This window comes from Entelurus aequoreus, linkage group LG02 (assembly GCF_033978785.1).
Source record: "Entelurus aequoreus isolate RoL-2023_Sb linkage group LG02, RoL_Eaeq_v1.1, whole genome shotgun sequence".
Lineage (NCBI taxonomy): Eukaryota > Metazoa > Chordata > Actinopteri > Syngnathiformes > Syngnathidae > Entelurus > Entelurus aequoreus.
In genome coordinates this window covers 36632320-36660189 of record NC_084732.1, presented here as the reverse complement: position 1 = coordinate 36660189, position 27870 = coordinate 36632320, and the positions used below count along the sequence as shown (strand labels likewise).

Here is a 27870-nt window from a genome sequence, read left to right as displayed (position 1 = left end):
GTTTTATGGATTGGTTGCACTCACCAAATTGTTAAGTAGTGGTCCGCATGCGCCGAGCACGTGTTTGTTGTTTTGCAGCGTCATGACGTCACGCGTACAATCCAGGAAGTAAGAGCGCATCAAAACAACCGGGAGGATATGCCGCTTTATTATGCTCATTATACTAAACAAAGTAAGTGGTTCGCTAAACACAAAGTATAACGGTGATAACGTTTTTATGTATCACGAGTCAGTTTGAAGTGGAGAGCATACATTATAAGGAAAGACGCAAATCGAGGCTAAGCTAGCTGTTAGCATCAAGACGAGACGAATAGTAAGTATGCAAGCAGCATGATGTGAAAACGTTACGGCGAGTATCAGTTTTTCTGCTTTCCCTCCACAGAAATGGGAGTAAAAGGTCTTCAGTCTTTCATGGAGCGCTGCTGTCCAGAGTCTTGCTTGACGGTCAACCTGGGAGACATGGCCAGACAAAAGATTTCCTCGGACACCACGACCAGTTGAGTGTATTTATAACTTCGTTTTATGTACAACTGACTTCTCATCATCCCACCAGTTGCGAGAGATAATGCCTCTGATGTACAATTAGTCCAGTTTCCAGAGGTGAGTATAGAGTAGCCAAGGATTGTATTTAAAGAGGAACTACACTTTTTTTTTTGGAAGTTTGCCTATCATTCACAATCCTTAAGAAGGAGAAGAACACACATGTCTTTCTTTGTTATGCATTGTGTTTTGTAATATAAAATAATAGGAGGTGGTTAACAATGAGGCAGCACGGTGGAACAGGGGTTAGGGCATGTGCCTCACAGGTCCTGAGCTCAATCCCGGGCTCTGGATCTTTCTGTGTGGAGTTTGCATGTTCTCCCCGTGACTACGTTGGTTCCCTCCGGGTACTTCGGCTTCCTCCCACCTCCAAAAACATGCACCTGGTGATAGGTTGATTGGCAACACTAAAATTGGCCCTAGTGTGTGACTGTGAGTGTGAATGTTGTCTGTCAATCTGTGTTGGCCCTGTGATGAGGTGGTGACTTGTCCAGGGTGTACCCTGCAGCTGAGATAGGCTCCAGCACCCCCCGCGACCCCGAATGGGACAAGCGGTAGAAAAATGGATGGATGGGATGGGTTAACAATGAAGCTAATGAGAGTCACCATTAAGCTCTCTTAAAAAAACATCCAAAAACCAGCAACAATACTCCATTTGCATGTCGTGACCTGCATTTTGACCAAGTATTAGCGTTATTGTAGTTATAAGCACTAACGCCTAGGAACTATTCTTATAAGCTCTTTCTTTTTCGCAGTAAGAGTAAGTATTCAGTGAAAAAAACAATTCAAGTACTGAGTAACCCATGAGTAACTTATGGTTTATTTAGTCGTTATTTTTTTAATGGTATTTTCACCACAACCGTAGTTGGTGTGTTTGTGTGTGTGTGAAAGACAGCGAGAGACCCTACTAGTACAGCATGTACTACAAAATATGCACATTTTACAGTCACAACATTATAACTGGGATAATTTTAGAACATGCACAGCCAAAACATAAAAACATCTACAACACATGTTTTGTCTAGTTGCATTTGGAATTCTTGTAGGCTGAAATGTGAACATTTATACTGACACAAATGACAGTGCATTGTATGAACATGTATGCTGCCCTGTCTGACGTCATGTCAAATAATAATAATAATAATAAATATAAAGATCTGAATTAAACTTAATGTAACAGAGTAAAAGTGGCGTTTCTTCTTCTCAAAAATAATCAAGTGAAAGTAAAAAGTGTGTTGCGTCAAAACTACTCTGACATCAACCATTCTTTCAAGTTTAAAAAGCACACTTTTACAGTACGTTTCCTTTTCTCGCAGGTCCCACACTTGTTGTGGATGGGATGGCCTGCCTGCGCCACTGGTACACCTGTAAAGACTGGGTGTGTGGGGGTCAGTGGAAGGAGTACATGAGCATCCTGAGAAGCTGGATAGAGAGGTTTACTTCTGCAGGAATTAAACTGGTCTTCTTCTTCGATGGTGTGATTGAGGAAAAGAAGAGACATGAATGGGTGAGGAAAGAAACTGTAAATCTGAGATGTTTGGAACTGTCTACGTCAACAGTGTCTGTTACTATTGTACCTGCTGTGGGTGGTGCCTGCTGGATAAGTTCGCCAATACGCCACCTGTTCAACTTTATGTATAGAACCATTGTTTGAATCCTGCTTACAGGTGAAGCGGAGACGAAGAGTGAATGGGGAGGTGTGTAAAGTATTTTGTTACATTAAGTTACACGGAGAACAACCGGGAAGAAATCTCTTCTGTCTGCCTTCTGGCTTGGCATCATTCACACCCTTTGCCCTCAGGTTTGCTTCTGATGAACTTCCTTTATACATGTATACTATTAGTACAGGTTGTCCACAAAGTCTTTACAATCTAAACCAAATGAAAGTTAGAAAACCAATTGATGAGATTTTTGTGGTTTCTTAAATCAAACAATTCTAGACTTGTGGATTGGAAAGGATGTCCCAATACTAAAGCCACCTCGTTCACCAGATGTCACTCTGCTGGACTTGTTTCTATGGGGCTTTGTTTAAGATAGTGTGTATCGAACAAAGATGCAGGGAATAAACAACCTGTACATCCTGTCTTGATTGTACTTCATTCAAATAATATTCTCATTTGGAGGTGTATTAAATGAAGGAAAAATCTTGTAATTTTGTAGTAATTTCCACATATTTGCCTATTGCAAATGCTTTTATAATACATTTATTAAATAAAGAAACTAGGGCTGCAACTAACGATTAATTTGATAATCGATTAATCTGTCGATTATTACTTCGATTAATCGATTAATAATCGGATAAAAGAGACAAACTACATTTCTATCCTTTCCAGTATTTTATTGAAGAAAACCAGCATACTGGCACCATGTTGTGGACATTGGGGGTGCAGCATACACCAACAATAACACAGAAATGTAACTCATCAGAACTGAATCAGATATTGTACACGTTTCTGTTGTGAATAATAAAGGATTCATTTTAGGCTGCCTCTGAATAATAGCATGAAATATTCCAGCACCTTCATAACGTTTAGTTATACTAAAGCGTCACTCAAATCTAAATATATTTATATAGCTTTATCAGCCCGGCTACATTGATCCATTATGAAACCAACCTGAGATATTTCTGTCCGTTACGTTTATTTCGAAATTGGTAACCGTGCGTTTTCTCTCTCAAAACGGAGTCAAATGTGCCGGAGACACATTATCAGCCCCGCATTGCAACAAAGGCATAACTTTAACGTTACTCACAAAAAAGCTGAACTCATGAATGCTTGTTGCCACTATGGACTTAAAAAGTTACGTACTGTGAGTTCTTCCCTTCATCCATGGCTCCAACATGTTTTCTTTTCAGGTGCTTCTGAAGCAATGTTGTACTTCCGTGCCATTTTGCAGGAAACGGTCTTCTTTGAAGTCTTTAAAGTGAAGTGTTCCCACACTTTTGACGACTTAGGTCGTACACTTTTCTCCATTGAAGCAATAACCTCAAGATGTTTCTCCGCTAAACTATCGGTAGTGTTTTCCTGCGCCATTTTTCGAATTTTTCCAGCAAAGGAGACGCCGTCGTCGCGTGAGCTGCACATGACACATCATTGGCTAGCTTACGCCACCTCATGAGACGTAGCCTCAGTGACACCCTGGCGCTGTTTTGTACTGTTTTTGTATTTATTTTGATTATTGTTTCTCAGCTGTTTGTAAATGTTGCAGTTTATAAATAAATAAAAAAATAAAAATAAAAAGTAACCAAAAAAAATAAAAAATAGCCCCCGCGCATGCGCATAGCATAGTTCCAACGAATCGATGACTAAATTAATCGCCAACCATTTTGGTAATCGATTTTAATCGATTTAATCGATTAGTTGTTGCAGCCCTAAAAGAAACTTTATGGACATCCTGTACTTTGATAATAAATGGCTTAAGATGATTTTTTAAAGATAATTGATGTTTAATTTCAGGGTTAATGCCCTTACCATTACTCACAAATTATTGTTTATTAATGTGTTATAGGGTTTAATATATTTTTTTTGGCAGGTCATTAGGGCAAGAAGTATTCAGCTCAGTGCAAGAAGCTGACTATGAGATTGCCTCTTACGCTCGTCGCCATGGCTGCATGGGCATTTTGGGACAGGACTCTGACTTTATCATATTTGACAGGTGGGTTTTTAGGGCTGTAAAAAATAACGAGTTAACTAGTGACTAATCAGAAAAATGTTTTGCATTAATCATGTATAAATGCATATTAATCACGCAATTTATTTTGACCGTACCTGCTCCTTTACTTTAATCGCGGATTGTTACCTGAAAGGCGGCACGGGTTGCTATACGGTCAATGACCAGGTCAATGCACACAGTATGTCAGTGTAATAATGAGTGAGGAGACTTGCAGTGCGAGCTGGCAAATTACACCCTAAGATACAGCCTGATGGTACTTAAGATAAAACCCTTCCCAAGTTTTGTGCAAATAAATGATGTGCATTCAAGTAGAACATTGTCCCTGGATGACATTCTCACAATCAACTTGCATTGGTGTCCGAATATTGGGGTCTTTTTTAAGTTAATTTAAATCATGGAAGCAAGTAATAACCAGTGATTTGTCATGATTAATCCAAATTTAAAAGTGGGATTAAACTGATTAAATTAAAATAATAAAATAGTAATAATAATAATTTGACAGCACTACTTTTTTTTACATCAACAAAATCAGTTAAGCTAGGTTCCAGCTCAGCCATGACACCTAACGCAAATGAGCACAAACCATTCAAAATGTTGATTTTATTGTGTTGTGTTTTATAAAGATTGACTTTAAACCACTACATCTCTTAGTTTCTCCTCGGGGATTAATAAAGTACTTCTGATTCTGATTCTACAACATTCAGCATATACATTTGAAAATCTGCCCTGTGGTGTCAAAACATAGAAAAGTAGAAGTAAAAGGGAAAATATGGTGCAGGACTTTCATGATTTTGTTGAGTCTTGCAAAAGGTTGCTTTCAGTTTGACTTCTGGTTATACATTCATTCCTGGCGTCACAAACTACTAAAATTGGCTTGAAAATATGCAGATAAGCAGCCAGATTTAATGTGTATTTTTTCTCTCCTTTTTAAAGTGCTCCTTACTTTTCGGTGGCGAAACTGCACTTAGACAGCCTCACCACTGTCCTATACGACCGGCAGAGGCTTTGTCAAGCCATTGGGTTGTATGTTAGCCAGTTACCGCTGCTGGCCTGTCTCCTGGGTAACGATGTGGTACCAGGGGAGAGAATGCAAACTATCAGGAACAATGCTATGGCAGCATACAGGTAGGTCGCACTTTGGGTTATTTTGTAATTACTGTGATTACAATATTAAGTTATTCAATACACAGAAACACCTATTTTTCTCAGAAAGAAATGTGCCACAGCACCCCAGGAGCAGATAGTCTTCGCTGTATCCATGCTTGTCAGCTCTTTGTGTGACGCAGAGGAGAACGAGACTGGGCTTGTCCCTCAGTCTCTGACCCTGTCCACTGCAGACAGATGCCTCCTGGAAAAGGGGATTTGCTCCTATTTGCTGCCTATACAGGAAACTTCTCAGCAGGATGATGCACCTCCTCTTACCTCTGGCCATGCATTTGAGAAATATGTCAGTCCAGAAATATTAAAGGTATGTCTAATACCATACATACTGTACCTACACTGGTTCAGGTTCTCATGAAAGTGTGCACTGCACACACCTCACATAGCAACAATTGTATTTTATTTTCTCAAGGGATAGTAGTAGGCAGTTTCTATAGCAGTATATAGCTTTACTATCATCTGAAAATGACTCAACACAGGAATTATTGTCTTGCCTGCAGTCAAAAACGGTGATGTCGGGTGTTGGTGTATAGGGCTGCATAAGTGCTGGCGCAACAGGGGAGCTGCGCTTTGTTTGAGAGAAACATTAATTTCATAATTTGGGGACTGCAGGGCACCCTCAAGCAAAGGTGGAGGGGACAATAATGGCTGTGTGTCGATTTACTTTCAGAGGACAGCTTTCCAAGCTGTACACTGACTACTTTGGGTTATATCCTAATTAGGGCTGTCAAAGTTAATGCGTTAACCCATGCGATCAATCACCAAAATTATCGCATTAATTATGTATAAACACAGATGAACTCCTTAATCTTAACTGTGGATGGGTATCTAAGAAGTGTGTGTGTCAATGCATACCTCATGTGGCAAATTTTCCTTTAACATACACGCTGACAGTACTTTATATAAAACTGTTAGCAAGTTGTGAACAAATACATTTTAATAAAACATTTTCAAAAGATTTCCTGTTTGATATTCAGACAATAAAATTGCAATTGTGTCACAATACTAGGGTATTTTAAAAAAAAAGATAATTTAAATTACATACACCAGTAATTTTCTGTAATTATTCATGATTAATCAAAATGCAAAAGTGTGATTAAAATATTTATTGTCTGACAGAACTCATCCTATTATATATATATATATATATATATATATATATATATATATATATATATATATATATATATATATATATATATATATATACATATATATATATATATATATATGTATATATATATATATATATATATATATATATATATATATATATATATATATATATATATATATATATATATATATATATATATATGTATATATATGTATATATATATAACTTTTATTTACATACTGTACTATTGCCCCTTGAAAAAATATAACAAAGTAGGTGCAAGAATGTGAGGGGTGTAGTCGCATTTGTGATATGCTCTACAGATGTTTGAGTGCTTCTGACCATGTTTCACTTTTTAATCTTTTTAGGCATGTAGAGAACAGCATATGTCTGCACAGAGTTTCATGGTTTACAATGTTCTGTGCAATGGACTGATTGAATGTAGCAACAGTCTGGAGGATGAGGAAGAGGATGAACTGCTACCTCAGGCTGTGGTCTATAAGACCTGCAGACAACACATCTATAGTCTGCTACTGCTTAGGCAGGGCTAATGGTATAAAAGCTCATTCTATTGTCTTTATTGTACACATAGGTGCACCTTAAAGTTATTAACCTGACTTTTTATATTTTTAGACAGCGGAAGCGAGGAACTTCCAGCCATCAGAGAATGGTTTGTCTACCCAGGCAACCCTTTGAAAGAGCCCCAGATGGTTCAGCCCATCCTCGCCAGCTTTCCATGTATGCCATACTGCAGAGGTGTGGACTCGAGTCACATGACTTGGACTCGAGTCAGACTCGAGTCATGAATTTGATGACTTTAGACTCGACTTGACAAAATGTAAAGAGACTTGCAACTCGACTTAGACTTTAACATCAATGACTTGTGACTTCACTTGGACTTGAGCCTTTTGACTTGACATGACTTGCTACTTTCTCCAAAACCTAAAGTTTAAAAAGTTATTTGGGAGCGCTCCGTAGCTTTCATTTTGTACGTGTCTGTCCATCAGCGTGTGTGCTGCGTGTCAGCGTGTGTGCTCTCAGTACAACAGCCAATCAAATTAGATCTACATTGTTTTCATCACACAGCATTCAGCCAATCAAATTGCAGGACAACCAATGAACAAGAGTTGTCAAACAACGCGCCAGTGAGAAAGATTTATACCAAAGTTGGTTTCGTTCGGGTATAAAAACTACGACTTGGTCAACAAAAAACGAATTGCCGTATGCAAATCACGCAGTTCGAATATTACAGACGGAGACGCAACAACTTCCAACTTCGTTCGACATTTGAAGTTGCACAAAGAAGGGTAAGTTATGAATGTAAGATAACGTTTATTGGCTAAGTAACATGACTTTTGTTTGCTGTGTAGTTAAATCAGTGAGGCTGTAAACTCACTGCTAACGTCATAACCATAGACATCTTATAAGTAGACGCAGCATCGAACGCTACTGCTTACTGGCGCAGACGAGACGCGGGGCCGCCATCTTGGAGTGGTGATCCGCTCCACTCAGTGCAATTCATTTGGCAGGAGCAATGAACTGTCAGCGCATTTAATTCATTTTACCTCACTGAATACCACTCATTTTCACGCGCTTTTTTGTCATACGTGTAGCTATGATAACGGACACATGTTTTATTATTCATAGTTTGCTTAACAGTAATATAATATTCTTATATGCTATAAGTGACCAGACGTCCGAGATCAAAACTGGGAATATAAGCCCAGAGAAAGGGGAAAAAACGGTCAGCTATTTTTAAATTGAAGAAACAATATGATTACGTTATATATACATGCGTATATCCTACATAAACAATGTATGAATACATTAGATATCTATATATCTTATAGACCGTATCTCTGTTGCTGCAGCAGCAGAGAGTTTATTCTGTCTTGACACTTTGTATTGATATTTTGTATTACATTCTTCCCTTAAATGATCATGTTTACAGTGATTGTTATATATGTATTTTTTATGTATGTCGCTTTGGATAAAAGCGTCTGCCAAATACTTAAACATATATAAACACCTGAAAGTCTTTATATCAGCTAAAACCACCAATCTGTTTCACTGGATTCAGAATAAAACCAAATGCTGTCTTACCCAACAATGTTAGTATTTGAATATTGTTACTTGAAGACTTATTCCTGGTTACAATTATACTGTTAAGAAAGTATTGTCTTATATTTTGCCTAAAATGAGAATGCATCATAATCAGTGGTGGCTGGTGAATTTTGTTTTAGGTGGGGCTGAAAGTTTGTAAACCAAACCCCTGTAGGGGCGTCATCCTCCCCCAGAAGATTTCTTTGTGATTTTCACATACAAATATTGAAGATCTTTGCTCCTTCTGAACTCTGTGGTAATGTTATTTTCATAAAATACAACCAATAGTACATTAATGTTAAATCTTACTTGTGAAAAGTAATCCCCCGATTCCTATTTTCAACAGTCCGCTCATTTGAGCAGGAAAACGCTGAACATCAGCCCGGCATCTTTGTTTTCTACCTGTCAACTGTCAGTTTAGGCTGCTCGCCGGCTCCTCATCACCACTTGAAGATGCAATTTGCTCGCGTCACAGCAACCAATACTGCGTCTACTTAAAAGATGTCTATGGTTATAACATCATTTCAAACACAGCAATATGTTGCGTCCACTGCAGTTTGCTACCTTATTTATACTTTTTGTCAAGTGATTTTTTTAAGCAGGGTTGCATGAGGTACCTACAAATAACGTCACGTTAGTCAATGTATCACACACAGTAACATAACGTTAGACGGCGGTCAGCAGCACCGCGTATTTTAGCCACCTACAAAAAGACAAACATAGTCAAATAAAGGTCAGTTGAAATGTATACTATATTAAGAATATGTGTACATATTGCATAGGGCCCTGACATCTAAAAAGTACAACTCTGTTCATTGTTATGTTCATGTATTTGTTATGTTTTTCATGTGTACGCACACATAAACACACATACAGTATGAGATGAGATCAATGAGATAAGGTAAGAACAGAATAGAAACTGCTGTGGAACTAGTTACAATGCAATATGCCATGGAAATACAATGTTAACACTTTTGTACAAATAAGTACAGTTGCACTTGTTTTTGCAAATGTGTTTATTCTGTAAAGGAATGAGTTAAATGTTTAAAATTGTTTAAACTATTAAAATGACTGGTTAATAGTGCTATTATGAATTGCAATGTCAGTACTATTTTTTTTCCTGCTATTTCAAATGCACTTGTTTTAATTAATAAATACAGCGGTTTAAAAGCATACACAATCTGTGTAAAAATATTAGTCTGTGGTTAAAAGGACTTGAAAGGACTCGAAACTCAAAATGCAGGACTTGTGACTTGACTTGAGACTTTCCAGTCTTGACTTTGGACTTGACTCGGGACTTGCCTGTCTTGACTCGGGACTTGACTCGAGACTTGAGGGCAAAGACTTGAGACTTACTTGTGACTTGCAAAGCAATGACTTGGTCCCACCTCTGCCATACTGTACTGTTTACAAAACTGTTTTTGTGTTTAGTGAATTAAGTTTATTTTTAAGTTTTACATTGCTCCCTGAAAAATGTCACTTTGTAGTTGCAGTACCACCAGTCCACAGCTGTTGCTGCCTTACATGCCACATGCATTCAAAGTTCCAAACACCCAAGTGTTATCCTTTTTTCTGGTTTTGTAGGTGAACGACCAAGTCTAGATGTTCTGTGGTTCGGTTCTGGACCTGACGTTTCCACTCTTCGTCTAACGAGCTTCTTTTCGATATTCAACTGCCAGGAGGTTGCTGAGTTGCATGGAGCCATCGAAGACTTTCTGCTCGCTGCTCTTTGTCTGGTTACCTACATTGCCCTCCAGGTAGTGCTAGTTGTAACTATTTTGTAGCAAAAAAGTGTAAAACCAAATGGTACTGATTGGTAATACCATCTCTTTATCTATCTATTTGTTTTTGCTTATCTGGGTCATAAGGGCAGTCTGAAGTAGGGATGCCCAGACTTCCTCGTCTGCGGCCACCTGCTCTAGTTCCAGAGAAGAGATTATAGCAGAGTTGTTAAAATAATCTTTATTTTTACACTTATGTACTTTGCATCATCCAAACATCAATGTAATATTGTAATAAGAAACTTTAGGGCCACATTGAAATGAAAATATAGTAACAATACGAGAATAAAATAACAGGATTAGATAATACATTTGTTTAGTAATGTTTTTTTCTTTAGCATTTATTGTGCAGACGTATACATGCAATCATGCATACAGTCTATGCACTTACATAAAAGGGAAGACATACTATATAAACAACACTCTTTTTTTACTATCAAGAACGATGTTAACAAAACCCACAAGCGACAGGCCTGCCTTAACCCCCTACTGACAAACCGAAGAGGAATAAAGAAAATGAATACGCAAGTAAAAGGTGAAAAATTAATGAAATGAAAAAGTATGTATCTCTCTCTATGTGAATAAAGTACCGTAATTTCCGGACTATAAGCCGCACCTGACTATAAGCCGCACCAGCTAAATTTAGGGGAAAATACAGATTGCTCCATATATAAGCCGCACCCGACTATAGGCCGCAGGGTTTTGATGTGTAATTACCGTAGTATATAGGGGTTCCTGCTACCACGGACGGGATTGTCGGGACAGAGATGACTGTTTGGGAATGCAAAGCGTCCCATTTATTAACAATAAATCTTTCAATCATTCAATCAAACTTTCACATCTTTGACATGGCGAACAGCATTCGTGCAGAGTACAAATAATACAACGGTGCAAAGTAATACAAAGTGCTCGCCTGTACGTTATCAAAATAACCAGCCTACCGGTATATGAAAAGTCAGTCTTTAATCATTGTGTCATCGTCTTCCTCCTGCGTACTAAAACCACCGAAATCCTCTTCGTCTGTGTCGGAGAAGAATAGGCCGTAAATAAGCCGCACCGTTGTATAAGCCGCAGGGACCAGAACGAGGGGAAAAAGTAGCGGCTTATAGTCCGGAAATTACGGTATGTATTATGGGGCTGTGTAATCTCTACTTAAATAGCTAGTGAACATAATTAAAAATACTGACTGCTCAGAAGTAGAGGGGAGGGGTTACCCACATATGCGGTCCTCTCCAAGGTTTCTCATAGTCATTCACATTGACGTCCCACTGGGGTGAGTTTTCCTTGCCCGTATGTGGGCTCTGTACCGAGGATGTCGTTGTGGCTTGTACAGCCCTTTGAGACACTTGTGATTTAGGGCTATATAAATAAACATTGATTGATTGATAGTAGAAGAAAAAAAGAAAGGAAAAAAAATAATGTATCCCTTGATTCCCTAAGTGACTATTTAGTTTTTTCTAACTTGATAAAATGCATCAAATCGCTCATCCTCAAAGACAATTTTGGTGGTGTGTAGGATTTCCAAGGGAGTAATATTCTTCTGCACGCAAGTAGTGTTGGTAATGCATGTATATTCTTATGATTATTTTAATTGATATATCACTACTTTGTATTCTACTTTATTCCTGTAATATCCAGACCAGGGCTATTCAACTGGCGGCCCAAGGGCCAAATACAGATCCTGAGTTCAGTTCAAAACTTGGGAGACAGTTACTTTGCAGCAAATTCCTAAAAACACTAGAGTGCTCCTGTTGTATAGAGGAAGTTGGACCACTCTAAGCACATTGGCAGATCCTTGCATTAACAGTTTAACCTTCCTAGCAAATATAGAACCCTGGGTTACAAACTTTCAATATCCATAACTGAGGCGTTCCAAAAGGCACCCCTTCAAGTCCTCTCCTTTTTGGCAGTTACATTTTTTTTAGGTAATGGGATTTTTGTAACAAAGGAGTTGTAGCTTTTTTACTTCAGATTAAGTCCAGCAGTTATTTGTTCAACTTCTTAGTTATACTGTCCTAGTAGCGTTCCTCAATGTTCCATTTTAGGTCCTCTATTTTTTTAATCATTTGGGCTATTGAAACTATTGGCCTGCGAGCTCTGTTTTTAATATTTGTGGAAGACTCACATGTTTGCAGTAGATTCTTAGTTACACTAGAGTTACAATAGAGTCCTGTAACTCTGACATAGAAATAGACCAAAATCAAATGTATACCGTTGAGGCTGGTTGTCCAGAATATACAAAATAGGATTAATAGTGAAGTGACATGTCTGGCTGCCCGGTCCTTTGTGTAACCCGTATTTAAAATATCTATTGAAAACATGCTTTCAGGAAATGTGGCCCCCAAAACAATTAAGTTGAATATCCCTAAACTAGACTCTCATTGTAATTGTATTTTCAGTCTCGCCCTAATGCTACCTCTTAATATTTAAACCAGTATTTTGTGCACCGGAACAATTAGAAAATCTGAGTTTAACTTGATTTTTCTTTGTTTTATGGGTCTAGGTTCACAATATCTGGCAGCTGCACATGCTATGTCTTTTATAAATAATTGAATCACGATGTTGTTGTCTTTTAGTCTTGGTAATGGTTGTGTTTAAGGGGAAAATTGGGTGATTGGCGTGAACGAACTACAAAAACACCAAATGTATTTGCTGTCACCTTAGTAGGGTTTTAGTTTGAGACCGACATCTGTGACAAACATATTAGAGCTGTTGCCATCTTTGGTAAACATGTAATGTTAAACACTTGATGCATGGCTGTCATCACCCAAAGTGACAATTTTAGCCGCAGACATGTCAACAATCACACTGTAGAGCACCCAAACACTTAATTTCTTAATTTACATCACATTCAGGCTTCTAGATGGATTTTTATCGGAGCAACTGTCACCTGCTGGCTTCGCAACTGTGATTTAATTAGACCAAAAAACAACATTACTACAGAGGGGGCTGCTTGTTATAGGGTCAGTTAGGTGGGTAGACAAGCAAAGTTGAGCGGACGGGCCGACAGACAACGGTGACTGTTGTTGTCTGACGACCACTGCATTCACATTCGCTTGTCACTCGTCTGTTTAAATAGCTTGAGGGTTTGTTTGTTTTGAACACGCCACACACACACACTGGCTGCCCTCTTTGCTGCATTCAGGCATTGTAGCTTTCTCCTGTTGAGGACAGATCAAACAGACTGAAGACACACAAGGGCGAGATTGAATTCGTAAACCATATACTATATAAAAAACCTCTCTCTCTGTCTCTATGTAGGTACCATCTTTATGTTCAGAGGACGTGGATGCGTACCTGAGTCAGGCTGTGTGTCTCAGCCTTAAATCTCCACAAGAGCTTCAACAGATCAAGGTCAGACACGTACACGCTTAGTATAACAAGCCCAATTTGTGTTACGTTTTCCAATGCATGAGAACAATGGCCCTGTACCCTTTACAGTAAACATGCACCTCTTTTAGCAAACACGGCTCCCAAAAGGTTTCTAGTCAGGGTAGACTTAAAAAAAGACTGAAAACACAGATAAGGTCCTGAATGGGCATCTTTTGAGAAAAACAAACAAACAATTAGAGTTGGCCTTGTTATGTAAATGGGGTTATTTGTATTTTTGTATACATTTTAAAAGATCATGATTTACTTTTGCACCATGGTCTTAAGATATACAAAGTGAAAGCAGCTATATATACAGTATATACACACAGACCATTAGGCAGTATTGAAATATTCTGCCTTTGCAAAGACAATAATAAGCAGTTTGGATCAATGATTGATTTGTGTTTTTGTGGTTGTAGTTCATAACGGTGTAGACCTGAAATGTATCATCTCTTGATTACCTTAGTCAGCTACATGAGAGGGGGAAAAAGATAAATAAATGATAAATGGGTTATACTTGTATAGCGCTTTTCTACCTTCAAGGTACTCAAAGCGCTTTGACAGTATTTACACATTCACCATTCACACACACATTCACACACTGATGGCGGGAGCTGCCATGCAAGGCGCTAACCAGCACTCATCAGGAGCAAGGGTGAAGTGTCTTGCCCAAGGACACAACGGACGTGACTAGGATGGTAAAAGGTGGGGATTGAACCCCAGTAACCAGCAACCCTCCGATTGCTGGCACGGCCACTCTACCAACTTCGCCACGCCGTCCCGATGTAACAAAAGATTTATGAATGATGCAGTGCAGTTACGTACCTCCACAAACTATTACTACAATAACACACACACAAGAATAAAATACCCGAGCATCTCTATTGTGGCAGATATGTTTGTTGTAATGTAAATGTATATTAATCGAGATTATTGAGGGAGTGTGTGTAAGTTCACCTTGTTGTAAATTTAGTAGAGGTGTAACGGTTTTGTGGATACCACAGTATTTCGGTTTCAAAGTCTACACAATAATGCCATGATGTGTAATGGTATCAAACAAAAACTTGGTGTAATTTTTTTCTGGTGCTTTAGCGCTGGCTGAGTCTGAAAATAAACTACATCCCCCAGAATCCTCCACGGGACCGGCAAGGTGGGGGCGTGGACAATGTAAGCAGGAAGGGAAGTGAGTTTGTAGTAGATAAGAAGTTTTGTTGTTTTCGGACTTTTCATCAAAATCTGTCCAGAACTTTTGGAGTTTTGTTACAAACAGACAAACCCTGGCAACCATATAACCTCTTTGGCGGAGGTAAGAAAGTCTGAGTTCAGCAAAGCAAAGCACACCACTGTCGTCTCGAGCATTTCCAAGGCGACACAGCCAGCCGGTGACATCGCAGCGCACGGAAGGAAATCACAAAAAAAACAAAAACTGTACGTCGCGGGAAATACGAGTATACTGAAAAACGTATTGATAAATCCTCAATCCATCCATTCATTTTCCAACGCTTGTCTGTCTCGATGTTGCGGAGGGGTTTGAGCCTATCCAGCTGCGCTCGGGTGGAAGGCAGCATCCTGGACAATTCGCCACCTCATAAACCGTCGCTCAGAAAATATATTTGAAGCCAAAAATCAGTTTGTGAGGTATTTACATCATTAAAAGTTAAATTGTCAGTTAACATTTCTCAAAAACAGCATATTGTAGACTTTTATAAAGATGTGAACTGTTGAGGACACTGGTTGTCACAAAGTAAAAGTTGAAAGACACTAAAGTGAACATGATTGTTTTACACTGGATGTTTACGTTGTCATTTTAAAGGCACTCAACTGTAGGTTTTTTTATATTTGCTTGAAACAGTGGATGTTCCTGCACAATTATTTGCCATCCATCCATCCATTTTCTACCGCTTGTCCCTTTCGGGGTCGCAAGGGGTGCTGGAGCCTATCTCAGCTGCATTCGGGTGGAAGGCGGCGTACACCTTGGACAAGTCGCCAGCTCATCGCAGGGCCAACACAGATAGACAGACAACATTCACATTCACACTCACATTCACACACATCACACTCACATTCACACACTAGCGACCATTTGCACTTGAAATAAATGTTTCTAGTATGATTAGAAGTATTTACATAATGCTTTTCTGTGGCGAGTCAAAGTGCTTTATATAGTAAAACCCATTATCTACATCTTTAAGCTACATTTAAACCAGTTTGGGTGGCACTGGGAGCAGTTTGGTAAAGTGTCTTGCTCAAGCACACAACGGCAGTGAATAGGATGGCGGAAATTTGGATCGGACCTGCAACCCTCAAGTTGCTGGCACCGCCCCCATTTTACCATTATTGTTATGTTCAATTACAGTAAGTGTGTTTATCCTAAGCATTCCTGCCGCTTCCTTTTACACACTATGGCATTTTTAAGTATTTTTTTGTTTGGACATATACCACAATAATATCATACAGTGGCTTTAATACCGTTATAGTATCGAACCGTGACATTTTGATACCATTACATCCCTGAAAATGAGACATGCATGGTTTGAGATACCTTGGTATCGTTGCAGCATTTCTCCTAATGGGGCTGCGTGCCTGTGTGTATGCGTGTGTGCTGACGACAGTCGCCCGTCTGTCCTGGCTGACGCTCACCAAATGGAGCTATTTACATCAAACACACATTGCCCCACTGAACTCTAACACACACACATAGTAAGCTTTCTGTTCTTTGTGAGTTCTCAATCAATCAATCAATCAATGTTTATTTATATAGCCCTAAATCACAAGTGTCTCAAAGGGCTGTACAAGCCACAACGACATCCTCGGTACAGAGCCCACATACGGGCAAGGAAAACTCACCCCAGTGGGACGTCAATGTGAATGACTATGAGAAACCTTGGAGAGGACCGCTTATGTGGGTAACCCCCGCCCCCTCTTATTCTTTTTACTTTTTCAGTCACCTTTGTGTCTGTGAGTGCTTCAAGCTTTTTTGTGCGTCTGTCCACTGCTTCATTGTTTTCAGTGTGTGAAGCTGTGTTTGACTGGAAGCAGGTGACAGCCAGGGCTGTGAAAGTGCGTGTGTGCGTGTGCGTGTGTGTGTGTGTGTGTGCGCGTGTGTGCGCGTGTGCGCGTGTGTGCGTGTGTGTACCTTATCAGAGTTATCAGGGCTTCCATCCAGAAGGACAGGTGACAGCATAAAGTGTGCATGCACACACAGCGGACATCTGCCTGTTGTCATGCCGCTGGCTTCTGACATTGTTGTTAGTATGCACTTTGCTGGGGCATTTGCAACATAGTCTTTACCTCCTCCTCTTTAACAGCAGCAAGTCACATTTATTAAGTTAATCTAAATATTTTCCACTGCAAGTACACATTTAAATAATTGATTTCTTGATATTATTGTAAGTATAATGTAAACCGTGAGGGTTTTAGCCCATGTGTAGACAGATGATGATAAAAATAACAATTTCCTTTATAACATTAGTGAATAAAATATTTCCCAATGTTCCCATGACTGCTTGAAAATGCTGTAATTAGAGGAAATGTGCTCTGTGCGCTATGAAAAAAAATTGGATAGTTGACTTTTAAGATGGAACAAGATGCTTTATTGTCATTAACATGAAGCATAAGGAAATGCAGTGTTCTTTATAGTCAAAACCAAATGTTTGCGGTGTGTTATTTTTACCAATGCTTTGCGCAAGTATCACTTTTTAAATACAATCTTGAAGAGCAACTCAATTTCGTTGTATATTGTGTACAATGACAATAAAGTTCTCTCTAGCAGTAGTAATGTGTTGTGTCAAATGCATTTCCTTAATAAATGCATGTAGCCAATAGTAATTGTATTAGTAATAAAGTAGTACCACAATGTGCCAGCTTAATTGGTTCTATGATGGAGCTCCTAACTTAAAACGCTGGTATCTCAAATCAATGTCTCCCATTAAAATGAATTGCAATTAATTTAATTAGTACTTTGTCCCCATGAAACAGCACAGTTTTAACATGAGCTATGCTTTTTAAAAGGAAAAACAAATGCAATAGAATGTACTACAAACAACTACAGTAGCTTTATGGAGTAATGTAATAATGTACAGCATTTACCTTGGAGAGCAGACTTCTAAAGTATATTTTTCAGCTCCTCTGTCAAACACACCATCAGCAGCTTCTCCATATTTTCATGGATACATTTCAGCCGTTTAGTAAATAATTTTAACATGCAGGCTTGTGTTATCATCTCATTCTGTGTGTGTGTGACAATCATTGGTACTTTAACTTTAACTTTAATTCTGCTTCAGTATGATGGAGACCAGCAGTGAAACGCTTTAACTGCTTCGCCAGGTTGGTTACATGGGTGGTCGTGTTTTTGATGATTTCTTTATTTAATTCAATGAATATCACCCACTTCACCTTCTCAGGACTGTCCTTCACACTCACTTCCTTCCTTTTCATAGTTGGAAAACAAAATTATATCTGTAACTATAAACTATTGTTGGCAAGTAAAACTGGATGTTTTGAGGCGGATCTGGCAGGCGTCACAGTGATATTCGTTACGCCAGCTAGCGGCGGGGAAGCTTGTAACTCAAATTTTGGCTCGCAACTTAAAGCGTAACAATTAGCGGATAGACAGCTTGTATCTCAAAACACTCGTAAGTTTAGGCACTTGCAAGTCGAGGTACCATTGAACTAAGTATTTTTTAGATGATTAACTTTGGATAAATAGCATTTAACACATTTGCATGACAAATCTTATTTTCCTTTCATTTGTACTCCATTTGCTATTAAAAATACTGATTTTGTTCTCCTGTTTTATTGTGATGACGCAAAATAAAGATTGCAAAATCTTTATCTTTGCAGTGCTTAGGGAAGTAGTTGTTTCAGCAAAGAAAAGTGACATATGGAATGGTTAATGCAGTGTTGCGACAGAAGATCAAACAAAACATCAGTCATCCAACCAAAGATGTGATGTGTGTGTGTGTGTGTGAGCATGTGTGTTTATGTAACCAAGCAAATACAATTATGACCTCTTTTCTCTCTCTGCTCTCAGCTGCCATTCCTCTGCAGTCGTGCGGTCCAGCTGGGCTCTCTGTACGTCCGAGGACTGGGCCACCTGCTGGGAGCCAACTGTGCCAGCGGCTGCCCGCTGCCCAGCGGCGCTCTCATGCCTTGGCATAGCTTTGACGGCCGGCTCTTTCACTCCAAGTACCTGTTGGCTCATAGCGCCACTAAGGAAAATGTGCTGCTGGACAACAATGTAAGTGGAGACAAAAAAACTAATAGTGACAATACACTCACCCATTTGCCCCTTTATTGAGTCCACCTGCACTATCTAATTATATTCAGACTACAACTCTATCAAATTTCTCACGCATTACTGTTTTCTTTATAAAGGTTTTGCTCAGTTTTGAATGACACTTATATTTGTAATGCTGCACAAAAGTCTTAGGCCACTTCAAGATAAAACGCTTTTAGTAACATTTCACAGCACTCATTTGGACAAACTAAATTGAAAGTAAAATATGCAGAAGTTTGCAATTACATTAGAGTTCCATATAATTCCAGTGTTGGGGGTGTTACATTTTTGTTACATTGTTTTTGTAGTGGAACCTCGATTTACAAACCTAATTGGTTCTTGGAACCGGTTTCGTAAATATATATACGTTTTTATATCAATGCAAATTTCTCCATAAGAAACCATGTAAACATGAATAATGGATTCCAGCTTTGAAAAAAGTCTGTGAAAGTAAAATCATGTACACTTTGAACACAATATAAAGCGCTATGCAGTACTATACATATAGTGTACTGCACATAATAGTTTACTATACTATAATATATTTTCCTATACTATACTATATTATACTATATATCAAACAAACATAACAAGTGAGTTGAGATGAATCAACTTTCTATTTTATAACAAAGCCAAAACAACAACAACAATTAGCTAAACTTTTTTCATTTGCAGCTGCTAAGCCGATAGGCACACACACTGTCACTAGCCCTAAGGTGCACTCACAGTTTGAAATGATAAAACTCCTTAACTTAAACAGTCAGGTTGCTACCAAGATTAGTAATAAAAAAATCAAATCTACCTTACCTTGTCGGTTAATGTAGTTCAAGGGAGGGAGAGTGTCAACGACACTGTGGCTACCTACTGAATTTTTCAGACCACACATTGCTTGTCCATACTGCGCTAGAAACTAGAAACAAATTCAAAAAGTGTTGTAAAAATGCTCAAAAAACACTTAAAAGTACACAAAGTAGCACTGTACCTAACAGCAGCTTTGTACTGTGCTGACTGAATAAGCGCCGGAGATGGCTAAACCTCCCCACAGTCGCTGTGCTGCTGGGCACAAAATGGCTGCGGTGCGACACACGCAATGGGTGGATTAAACGTTTGTACACTGAGGCAAGGTTTGTAAACCAAAGCATATTTTTATTCGGTGTGTGTGGTTGGTAAATTGAAAAGGTCCTACAATGAGGGGTTTGTAAATCGAGGTTCCATTGTACTGACCTATAAATGTAGCTACACAATAATGCAGTATTACGCAGTGCAGTTGTACGCCACAACAAACTGCAATAATAAAGATGTTACATTGTTACTTCTCTGACAGTCTCAATCAAAATTCTGCTTTTTTATCTTTTTAAAACTAGACGTTTTGACAAATTTCTTGTATTGTATATTGTCAAAATATGCACGTATACCTATTGTTGTGGCCATTGAATTCCGTTGAATAGGATGTGTGCAATGTTAAGTCACCTCAGCGATGTTTATCTGCAATCCTATTGTTATTGCCTGCTTCCCTTCCAGCAGCCCAGTCTGTCTTTGTTTATCCGACTGAGAGAGAAACTCGTACAAGTTTGCACAAAGAGAAGCAGAGTCTTGCAGTCCCGACCCAGAGCCAACGTGCTAGATCAAAGTCACAGAACACGATACAGAGATGGACACAAAGGTGAGACGTATGTCTGACTCATTTATTTCACGTATTTTCTTTTATATAATTGTTTTCCCTCATTGTCATTTCTTGTTTTAGCTGTTTTCGAATATTGTGTTTCTAAAAGAAAACATGCCAAATGAGTATAATAATAACTTTGCAACTGCCATGTTAATAGCATTTAGAAGAGGCCTCACGTTTTGAGGGTCGTCTAGAGCTCAAAATACTCCAAGAGCCAATTGGAGAAGCAGTATTTTAATCTGACTGTTGATCTGTGGTTGTTGTTCTCTGGTACCCCTCCATGGACCACATTACCCAGAGGGCCGTACTGTAACTAGCTCCATGTGTGCTGTGGTCTTACGCACTCACACATACACATATGGCTTATGTGCACATGCCTGGAACCAAAACACTTGCTTTGTCAGTGCGCTAGTAATAGCTGGTTTCTGTTTATAGGGCAGGAGCGCTCTATTTTCGGACAGACAACAACAATGATTATAGGCTTTTCTCTCCGTCTCCAAGCCCCTATTGTATCCCCCTCGCCCCCATACCTCAGTTGATCCCATAGTCGTCATCCTTTTATTTTCCACATCATCCTCCCTGTTTCCCTTCTCCTGCGTGCCTCCAAAAATGTAGACACGTTCACCGTCTTCCACCTTCTGCCCTTGTAACATTCATTGCTATATCAGTAATGCCTAGAAATGCATGCTCGTAGACAACCACTGCGTATTCCATTGGCATCTTTCAGTTGACACTGTACAGTATAAGAGATGTTTAACTAAACAATCAGTTGAAACCAGGCATGGCATCATTATAAAACTTCCTGCACAGTATGCAGGCTTGCAAGACTATGAGAATGTCCAAAGCTCCTATGCAATGTATTAAAAATAAAGTGAATTTGTTACTTATGACATATGACATATTTTATATTACAATCATTTGTTCTGTATGAGATCCTTGGTGGAAAAAGTTTGAAGACCCCTAGTTTAGGTCAGTGTTTTGCAAAAAATATGGTTATGGGTATGGTATTAATTTATTTCGATCATGCATACAATTACAACATTGAACATTATACATTTGTTTCTCATTACAGCATGTCCCAAAATGAGTAGGAAGAAGCAGAGTTTATTTAATCCCACCCCTTTCTGTTTCAAAGCATAGTTGTTTACCGGAAACATAATCATAGACTCCAATGTTACTTACGCACATTTGATTGTTATGTTCCTCTTTACTGCAGTAGGCTCATGGATGCCTCTCAAATGCTTTCAAATACACAACGTATTAGTTATAAATAGACTTTTAAACCCCTTTGTGGTCAGTCAGTGAGCACGAGTCAGCAGTAGCCTTGTGAAACACGAACCCGACGTTTTAGTGAAACCCCCCTGACTTTCAGCAGTAGTTTTTTTTTTTTTTTTTTGAAGCGGCAGTTGGTTTACCCCAAACTGCACTGTACTCAAGTCGAGCTCCGTGGGTCTCAGAGGGATGTTTCTGCTTGCATATAAAGAGAAGGTTGTGCCCTCACTATTACTATTTCCATCATTACTTTATGTGATTTTCATAATGAAAGTCGTACTGGCGCTTTGTGGTGTCATTTAGAGCTTTGCTGGGTTTGTGTTTAGTATCAAGCTTGATGTTTAGTCTCTTCAGCAAATATCTCTCTACACTGACTATAGCTATTTAATGACTCCCCTCATCATTCTGTCCATAAAGCCAAAGTAACCATATAATAAAGACAACCTCATTTTGTAGTGAGGGGGCTGCGTTTTGCGTTTTTGCAAAGCCCATGCAAAATGTCAATTAATGAATGACAAGGGCCAGGCGCTTCATATACAATTTTACCACAAACGTATTCCTTGCCACCCAGTCACACTGGCTCTTGTGGGACAAAGCATTAGTGCTTGTCTCGTATGGCAGAGCACTGGGTTTGATTGCCGATCGGTTTTGGAAGGTTTAATAATTTATGTTTTAAACTACCAGTAGAGTGGAAAAACAAGTTGCCTCTTTGTTGAAGCTTTTATCATATATATTTGATGTATGACACCGAAAGACTGACAAAGTTTGCGGGTAAAGAGATATGATCAAAATAGTTAGCCAGTCACGTGATCGCGTGACGTAGAGGTAAGAACCGCAGATTCCTTCCCTACCAACAACAATGAAAATCATGCAGACTTTGTGGGAGCCAATAACGACTACTTTGGGACAAATGAGGGTCCAGAACCTTACATGTTTTATCCTGAATTTAAGGAGGGTGAACTACAAGTTTTAGAAGCTCTGCAAAACAGATCCAGCTTTAGTGAAATACTAAGCACCATGTAGCAGTATTGCTAAATGCTAAACAAGAAATACAAACTACAAACATAATAAAACGATAGCTTAAAGTACGATGTCAGCTCTCACTGTGATAACGACTGATAGGATGTCCATAGCTTCCCATTTGGATGAATAATTATTTTAATCCACACGACGAAGTGTTGAAAACGTTGCTGCTGACACTGTCTTCTGTTGTAGTGTGTTCGTCTCCATCTCCGTGTATGAGTTGAATGTCACAGATGAACAACTTCTAGATTCAAGGCTAAATCCTCCTATTATCTAGATTAGAGGCATGATGTATAATCTAGAATAACTAACGAGCCGAGACGCGATACAGCAGAAGCAGAACAGCAGCAAACAAGACATCGCCGGGTCAATGCTGCAGTCTGCAGTGCGGCATAAGTTTCTTCTTCTTTACAGTATTACGGCAGTTTGCATCCATATATGTTGCATTACTGCCATCTTCCATTTCATTTTGTAATTACATTAAAGTCTCTTGAGTCCAGTGCAGCATAAACTATAGTTAGCTCTCGGTTATCAATGCTAAAAATACTTTGTCTGCGTTAGCGCTTACATATAACAATATTACTAATATTTGGTCATTATTCAGGTCACGAGGTGTAAATAGAGTATCGTTTGCGGGTTTTAAATGGTTATTTAGAGAATTTTGTGGGCAAAATAGAGACCCCCTATAGACTAAATTTTTTACTGACACGTAATGGTGGTGCTTTGGTCAAAATGTTTCATAGATTTTGTTATACTGACCATCTTCAAACCTTTTTCTGTGGGCGGTCTTAAATTAGCCATGTTGTAGTTTATAGCGCTTCCATTTTGAGTTTACTGACAAATATAAGTTAGAACTATACTATATATACTATACTATATTTTTTTTTTCAAGATGGCTCTTCTGTAGTGGGAGCTGGTTGCAGGAGCTCTGTGTTCTTGTGTGTTCACCTTTGCGTTCTTGAGGTTTCCCTCTTGTTTTCATGTGATGTTTGCCTTTTGGTTTGGGCCCTTTCGAAACTGCGCAACACGGGTTGGCACTTTTGTGACTTTTGCACTTATTTTTGGTGCTTTTTTGTGGACTATCTACCTCGGGGTAGTCTTTTGGCCATGTCCATATTTGCACCGGAGACTAGCAGCTGGCTCTCTGCCACACCTGAGTCCACATAGAGAGACCAAAGGAGGTGGGGAGGAGAAGACGTGGCTGTGGAGCTTGCATTGATCGTCGGGATGAACAAGCTTCATGGAGCTCTGGCTGCATGAGCAAGTGTCAGACGCTTTGGTCTCACTGGACGGATTCTCGCTCGTCATTGGCGACATTGGCCGGGGGCTGGTGGGCAGCCTGGGATGGAGTCGGTTGCTCTCTTGGTTGCTTTTGGGTCTGTTCCTGTCTTTGGCTGTACTGCCCCCCACTCCGGCGGATGATGGGGTGGAGCACCACAGATGCCACCACAATGTAGGTGGGTGTTGAGATAATATTTTGTTTTGTTGTTTGTCTATGCATGGTGCAATCGTATGTGCACAATATGTATTATTTAGTGCAAATTTTTTGTTTTTTCATTGTTTTACCTTTGTAGCAGTGTATACAAATGGCACTGCTGAAGTGGTAGCTGGTTGCATCAACTCTGATTTTTAAAATGTATTTACGCTGAAGTGGCAGCTGGTTGCATCAGCTCTGTGCTTTTTTAAATGTATTTTATGTCATTTGTATTCTTTAAAATTTCCCTCATGTTTAATGGGTTTTTAGCCTTATATTTGTGGACTTTTTGAGTCTGCACTGCAACCACATCATTTCCCCATTGTCGGATAAAGAAAGTCTATCCTGTCCTATACGGTACTTTTTATTAGAAATAGCAACAGCGGAGGATTTTAACATGCATGTGAATGTAAGAGGTTGTCTGCACCACAAAAGGAGGATCGAGAAAAATAAGGAACATAATGACTACAACTTTGCACTACAACTGAATAAAAATGGAGGACTCGAACAAAGCACTGTGGGTAAACCTCTACCATATATGAAGATATCCGCTGACGTAACTAAGGTAATATACGTTACTAGAGTCTCAAATTCCAGACAGCTCATTTGGTGCAAGTTTGGAAGAAGGCAAGATTGTTTCAATAATATCTCAACCATGCCTCTATGGTTTGATTTTTAAATTTGTGGGACTTATGGGGATCCCAATTATACAAAAACTGGTATACCAACAGGTAAGAAAAGTTTTTGTTGCATTTAATTAAAATGTACTGCCTCAGTACAACGAATGACTGTAAAAATTATGATACACGTATGTTTCATAGCAATTAATTGTAAATTATTGTAAATGTTATTGCGAAAGTAATGCAATTATTAGCCAGAAATTTGCTGTGAATTTACAATGAATTTTTTCTGTGTCAGCCTCATCTCATTCACTGTAGAACGCACAAGTATTGGGACACCTGACAATTCCAGTTGGTAAAAATACAGATCAAAGGTCACTGAGAAGGAGCCTAGTGGCTCACAATCCCTGTTGAATTCCCAAAGGTGTTTGATGGGGTTTCAAGGTAGGACTGACAAGTTTTTGCACACCAAACTCATCCAACCTTCCATTTATGGAGTTTCATGTTTTGTGCATTGGGCCAGTTTGCCCAAAGCTGGAATTAAACATTATATTGCATAGAAGGTGCAGTAAACTAAGGATTCACTGAGTGGTCTATCTCATCCTTTAAATTGCTTAAACTGTGTTAAACAAGTAACAAAATCATTATAGCAGATAAATGGGTTACTTTCAGCTCGTATTTCAGGTGTTGATGACAACTGGCGAGAGCGAGGAGACGCAACAGCAGGAGGATGGAGGGAAAGTGGACATTTAAGTAGTGAAAACAGCAGAGAGACAGTGCAGCAGAGACCAGGACACAGAAGAGGAGGAAGAGGTCAATATTTTCACTCTCACTTCCATCCTCCATCCATCAATGTGAACACGAGATCTCGGCCTGAGCAGACTTACAGCGGATGGCGTCACAGCAGGGGGAGATATCAGCAGGCACCCAGGTAAACATCACCAGAAGAATCAGCCCATTCTGTTTTCCTGTTCCCTCATGTGTAATTCCTCCTCTCAGATGGGGTCATCCTCCCGCTCCTGAGACATTATCTCACCCTGCCAGAGAGAGGAGAGGAGCAGAGGATTAGAAGCACAGGACTTGAGGAGTTAAGAGGGTAGGAAAGCTGGTGAAAGGAGTGATGGAATCAAGTTTCTCTGAACAAACTGAGTACTGAATTTGCAGTCAAGAATGTTTGTCCAAAGGATGTTCTAGTTAAAAATAGAAGGAAATAGGGAGAGATTAAGAACTTTGAAACCAAACATTTGTCAATTTGGACATGTTTTTTTTTCCTCAAGAAAAAGTCGTGTGTGGTATTTTGAACTCTACTGACAAGCAAACATAAACACGCCACTTCAAAGGTGAACTAAGAAGATGATCAATATCTAATCATCTAACCCACAGGTGTCAAACTCAAGGCCCACAGGCCACATCTGGCCTGCCACATAATTTAATGTGGCCCGCGATAACCTTAACCCTAACCCTATCCTTATTAATTGTTTGCTAAAATTTGATACATTTTTGACAGAAAAACATTGCACCACATGCAACTGCAGTTCTCCCTAACCCAATATGATTTAATTCAGAACGCAGTTCTGAGCATTTTTGTCATTAAAAGCCTTTTTTAAATAAATTGTACAATAGCTGAACTTAAATATCTGCTTGTCACCTTGACTTCTACATGCAAAGAAAGTTTTCCATCAGTTTGTTGGCATCCAATATGTGAATATTCCAATGAAGGGGCAATTGTGTAATAGTATCATGGGACGATCATTCTGTACATTTATATTGTTTTGCAGTTACTAGCAGGCCCTTGAGGGTAGCCATAACTGTGCTAAAAATTAGTTTGATGCACCTGAAACCTGTTTATTTTAAACTAAGGGAAAAAATCAGAATGTTGCGACTTATTACCACAAGTCCTCTAGTATCATGTATACACTTGTCCCATGTAATACTCACTACTACGTTGTTGATTTATTGTACACTTTTCTAAACCAGGACGTATGACACTGTACAATTTATTAAATGTACAGACAATATGCATAATGCATGATTCAATATCACTAACGGTCATGCCAGTGTAAAAAAAAGTTAAATTGTGTAACCAACCCCTAACTGCTATGGATGTGAGCACTCACATTTAATTATTTTTTGTTTACTGTATTATTGAGACTTAGCCATAGTGTACTGAGCAACTCAGACCAATTATATGGTTGTTACACTTTAAGCGTGTGCCATCACTTTTTTACATTATGGCACAGATATAAAGTAGCGACCAGCTCAGCTACCTGCAACAAGTGCTTAACGTTGATACTGTGCAAGTAACATCCTGTAAATAAAGCTTCCTGACAAACACACACAGTCTGAAGCTCTTTTGTTATCACTATTATTATTATTATTTATATTAAAGTATTTAGATTACTATTCTGTTCAACTTGCATTTCACAAAATTCCCCAAAAATAAAAAAATTGTTATTTTTAAAGGGTACTTAGGATGATTTTTTTTAACAGGTGGAGTGCAATTTGTGATGTCACAGGTTGATGGATGTATATATGTGGGCATTTCTTGTACATGCTCTCTGCCATCCTGGAGCTCCTGTGTCATGCCACCCCACCTTCTCTGATTTCTAGAAAATAAATACCTCCGTGTTTATTTGTCCACGCATTTTACACGGTACTGTTTTGGAAACATGGGCCGGTTATGAAGTTGAATTAACAGCTAAACGCCATTCCGACATTACTAATCGGTCATGTTGACCACAAGAGATAGCCATAAGTCACTTAATCAATATCTTTACTGTTTATTTTGTGT

At 39.0% G+C, this 27870-nt stretch overlaps 1 protein-coding gene across 1 annotated transcript; it reads left to right on the top strand.

Moving 5' to 3' along the window:
- The first annotated feature begins 68 nt into the window (after positions 1-68).
- fam120b (family with sequence similarity 120 member B) lies at positions 69-27406 on the top strand. Its single transcript, XM_062026119.1, is given in 15 exon segments — positions 69-313; positions 383-496; positions 1857-2047; positions 2208-2341; positions 4072-4194; positions 5146-5337; positions 5422-5680; positions 6859-7043; positions 7128-7228; positions 10178-10350; positions 13636-13728; positions 18779-18985; positions 20546-20687; positions 25764-26010; positions 26079-27406. Coding segments are annotated over 14 exon segments (2229 nt in total). The 5' UTR covers positions 69-313; positions 383-384; the 3' UTR covers positions 26149-27406.
- The last annotated feature ends 464 nt before the right edge of the window (positions 27407-27870 follow it).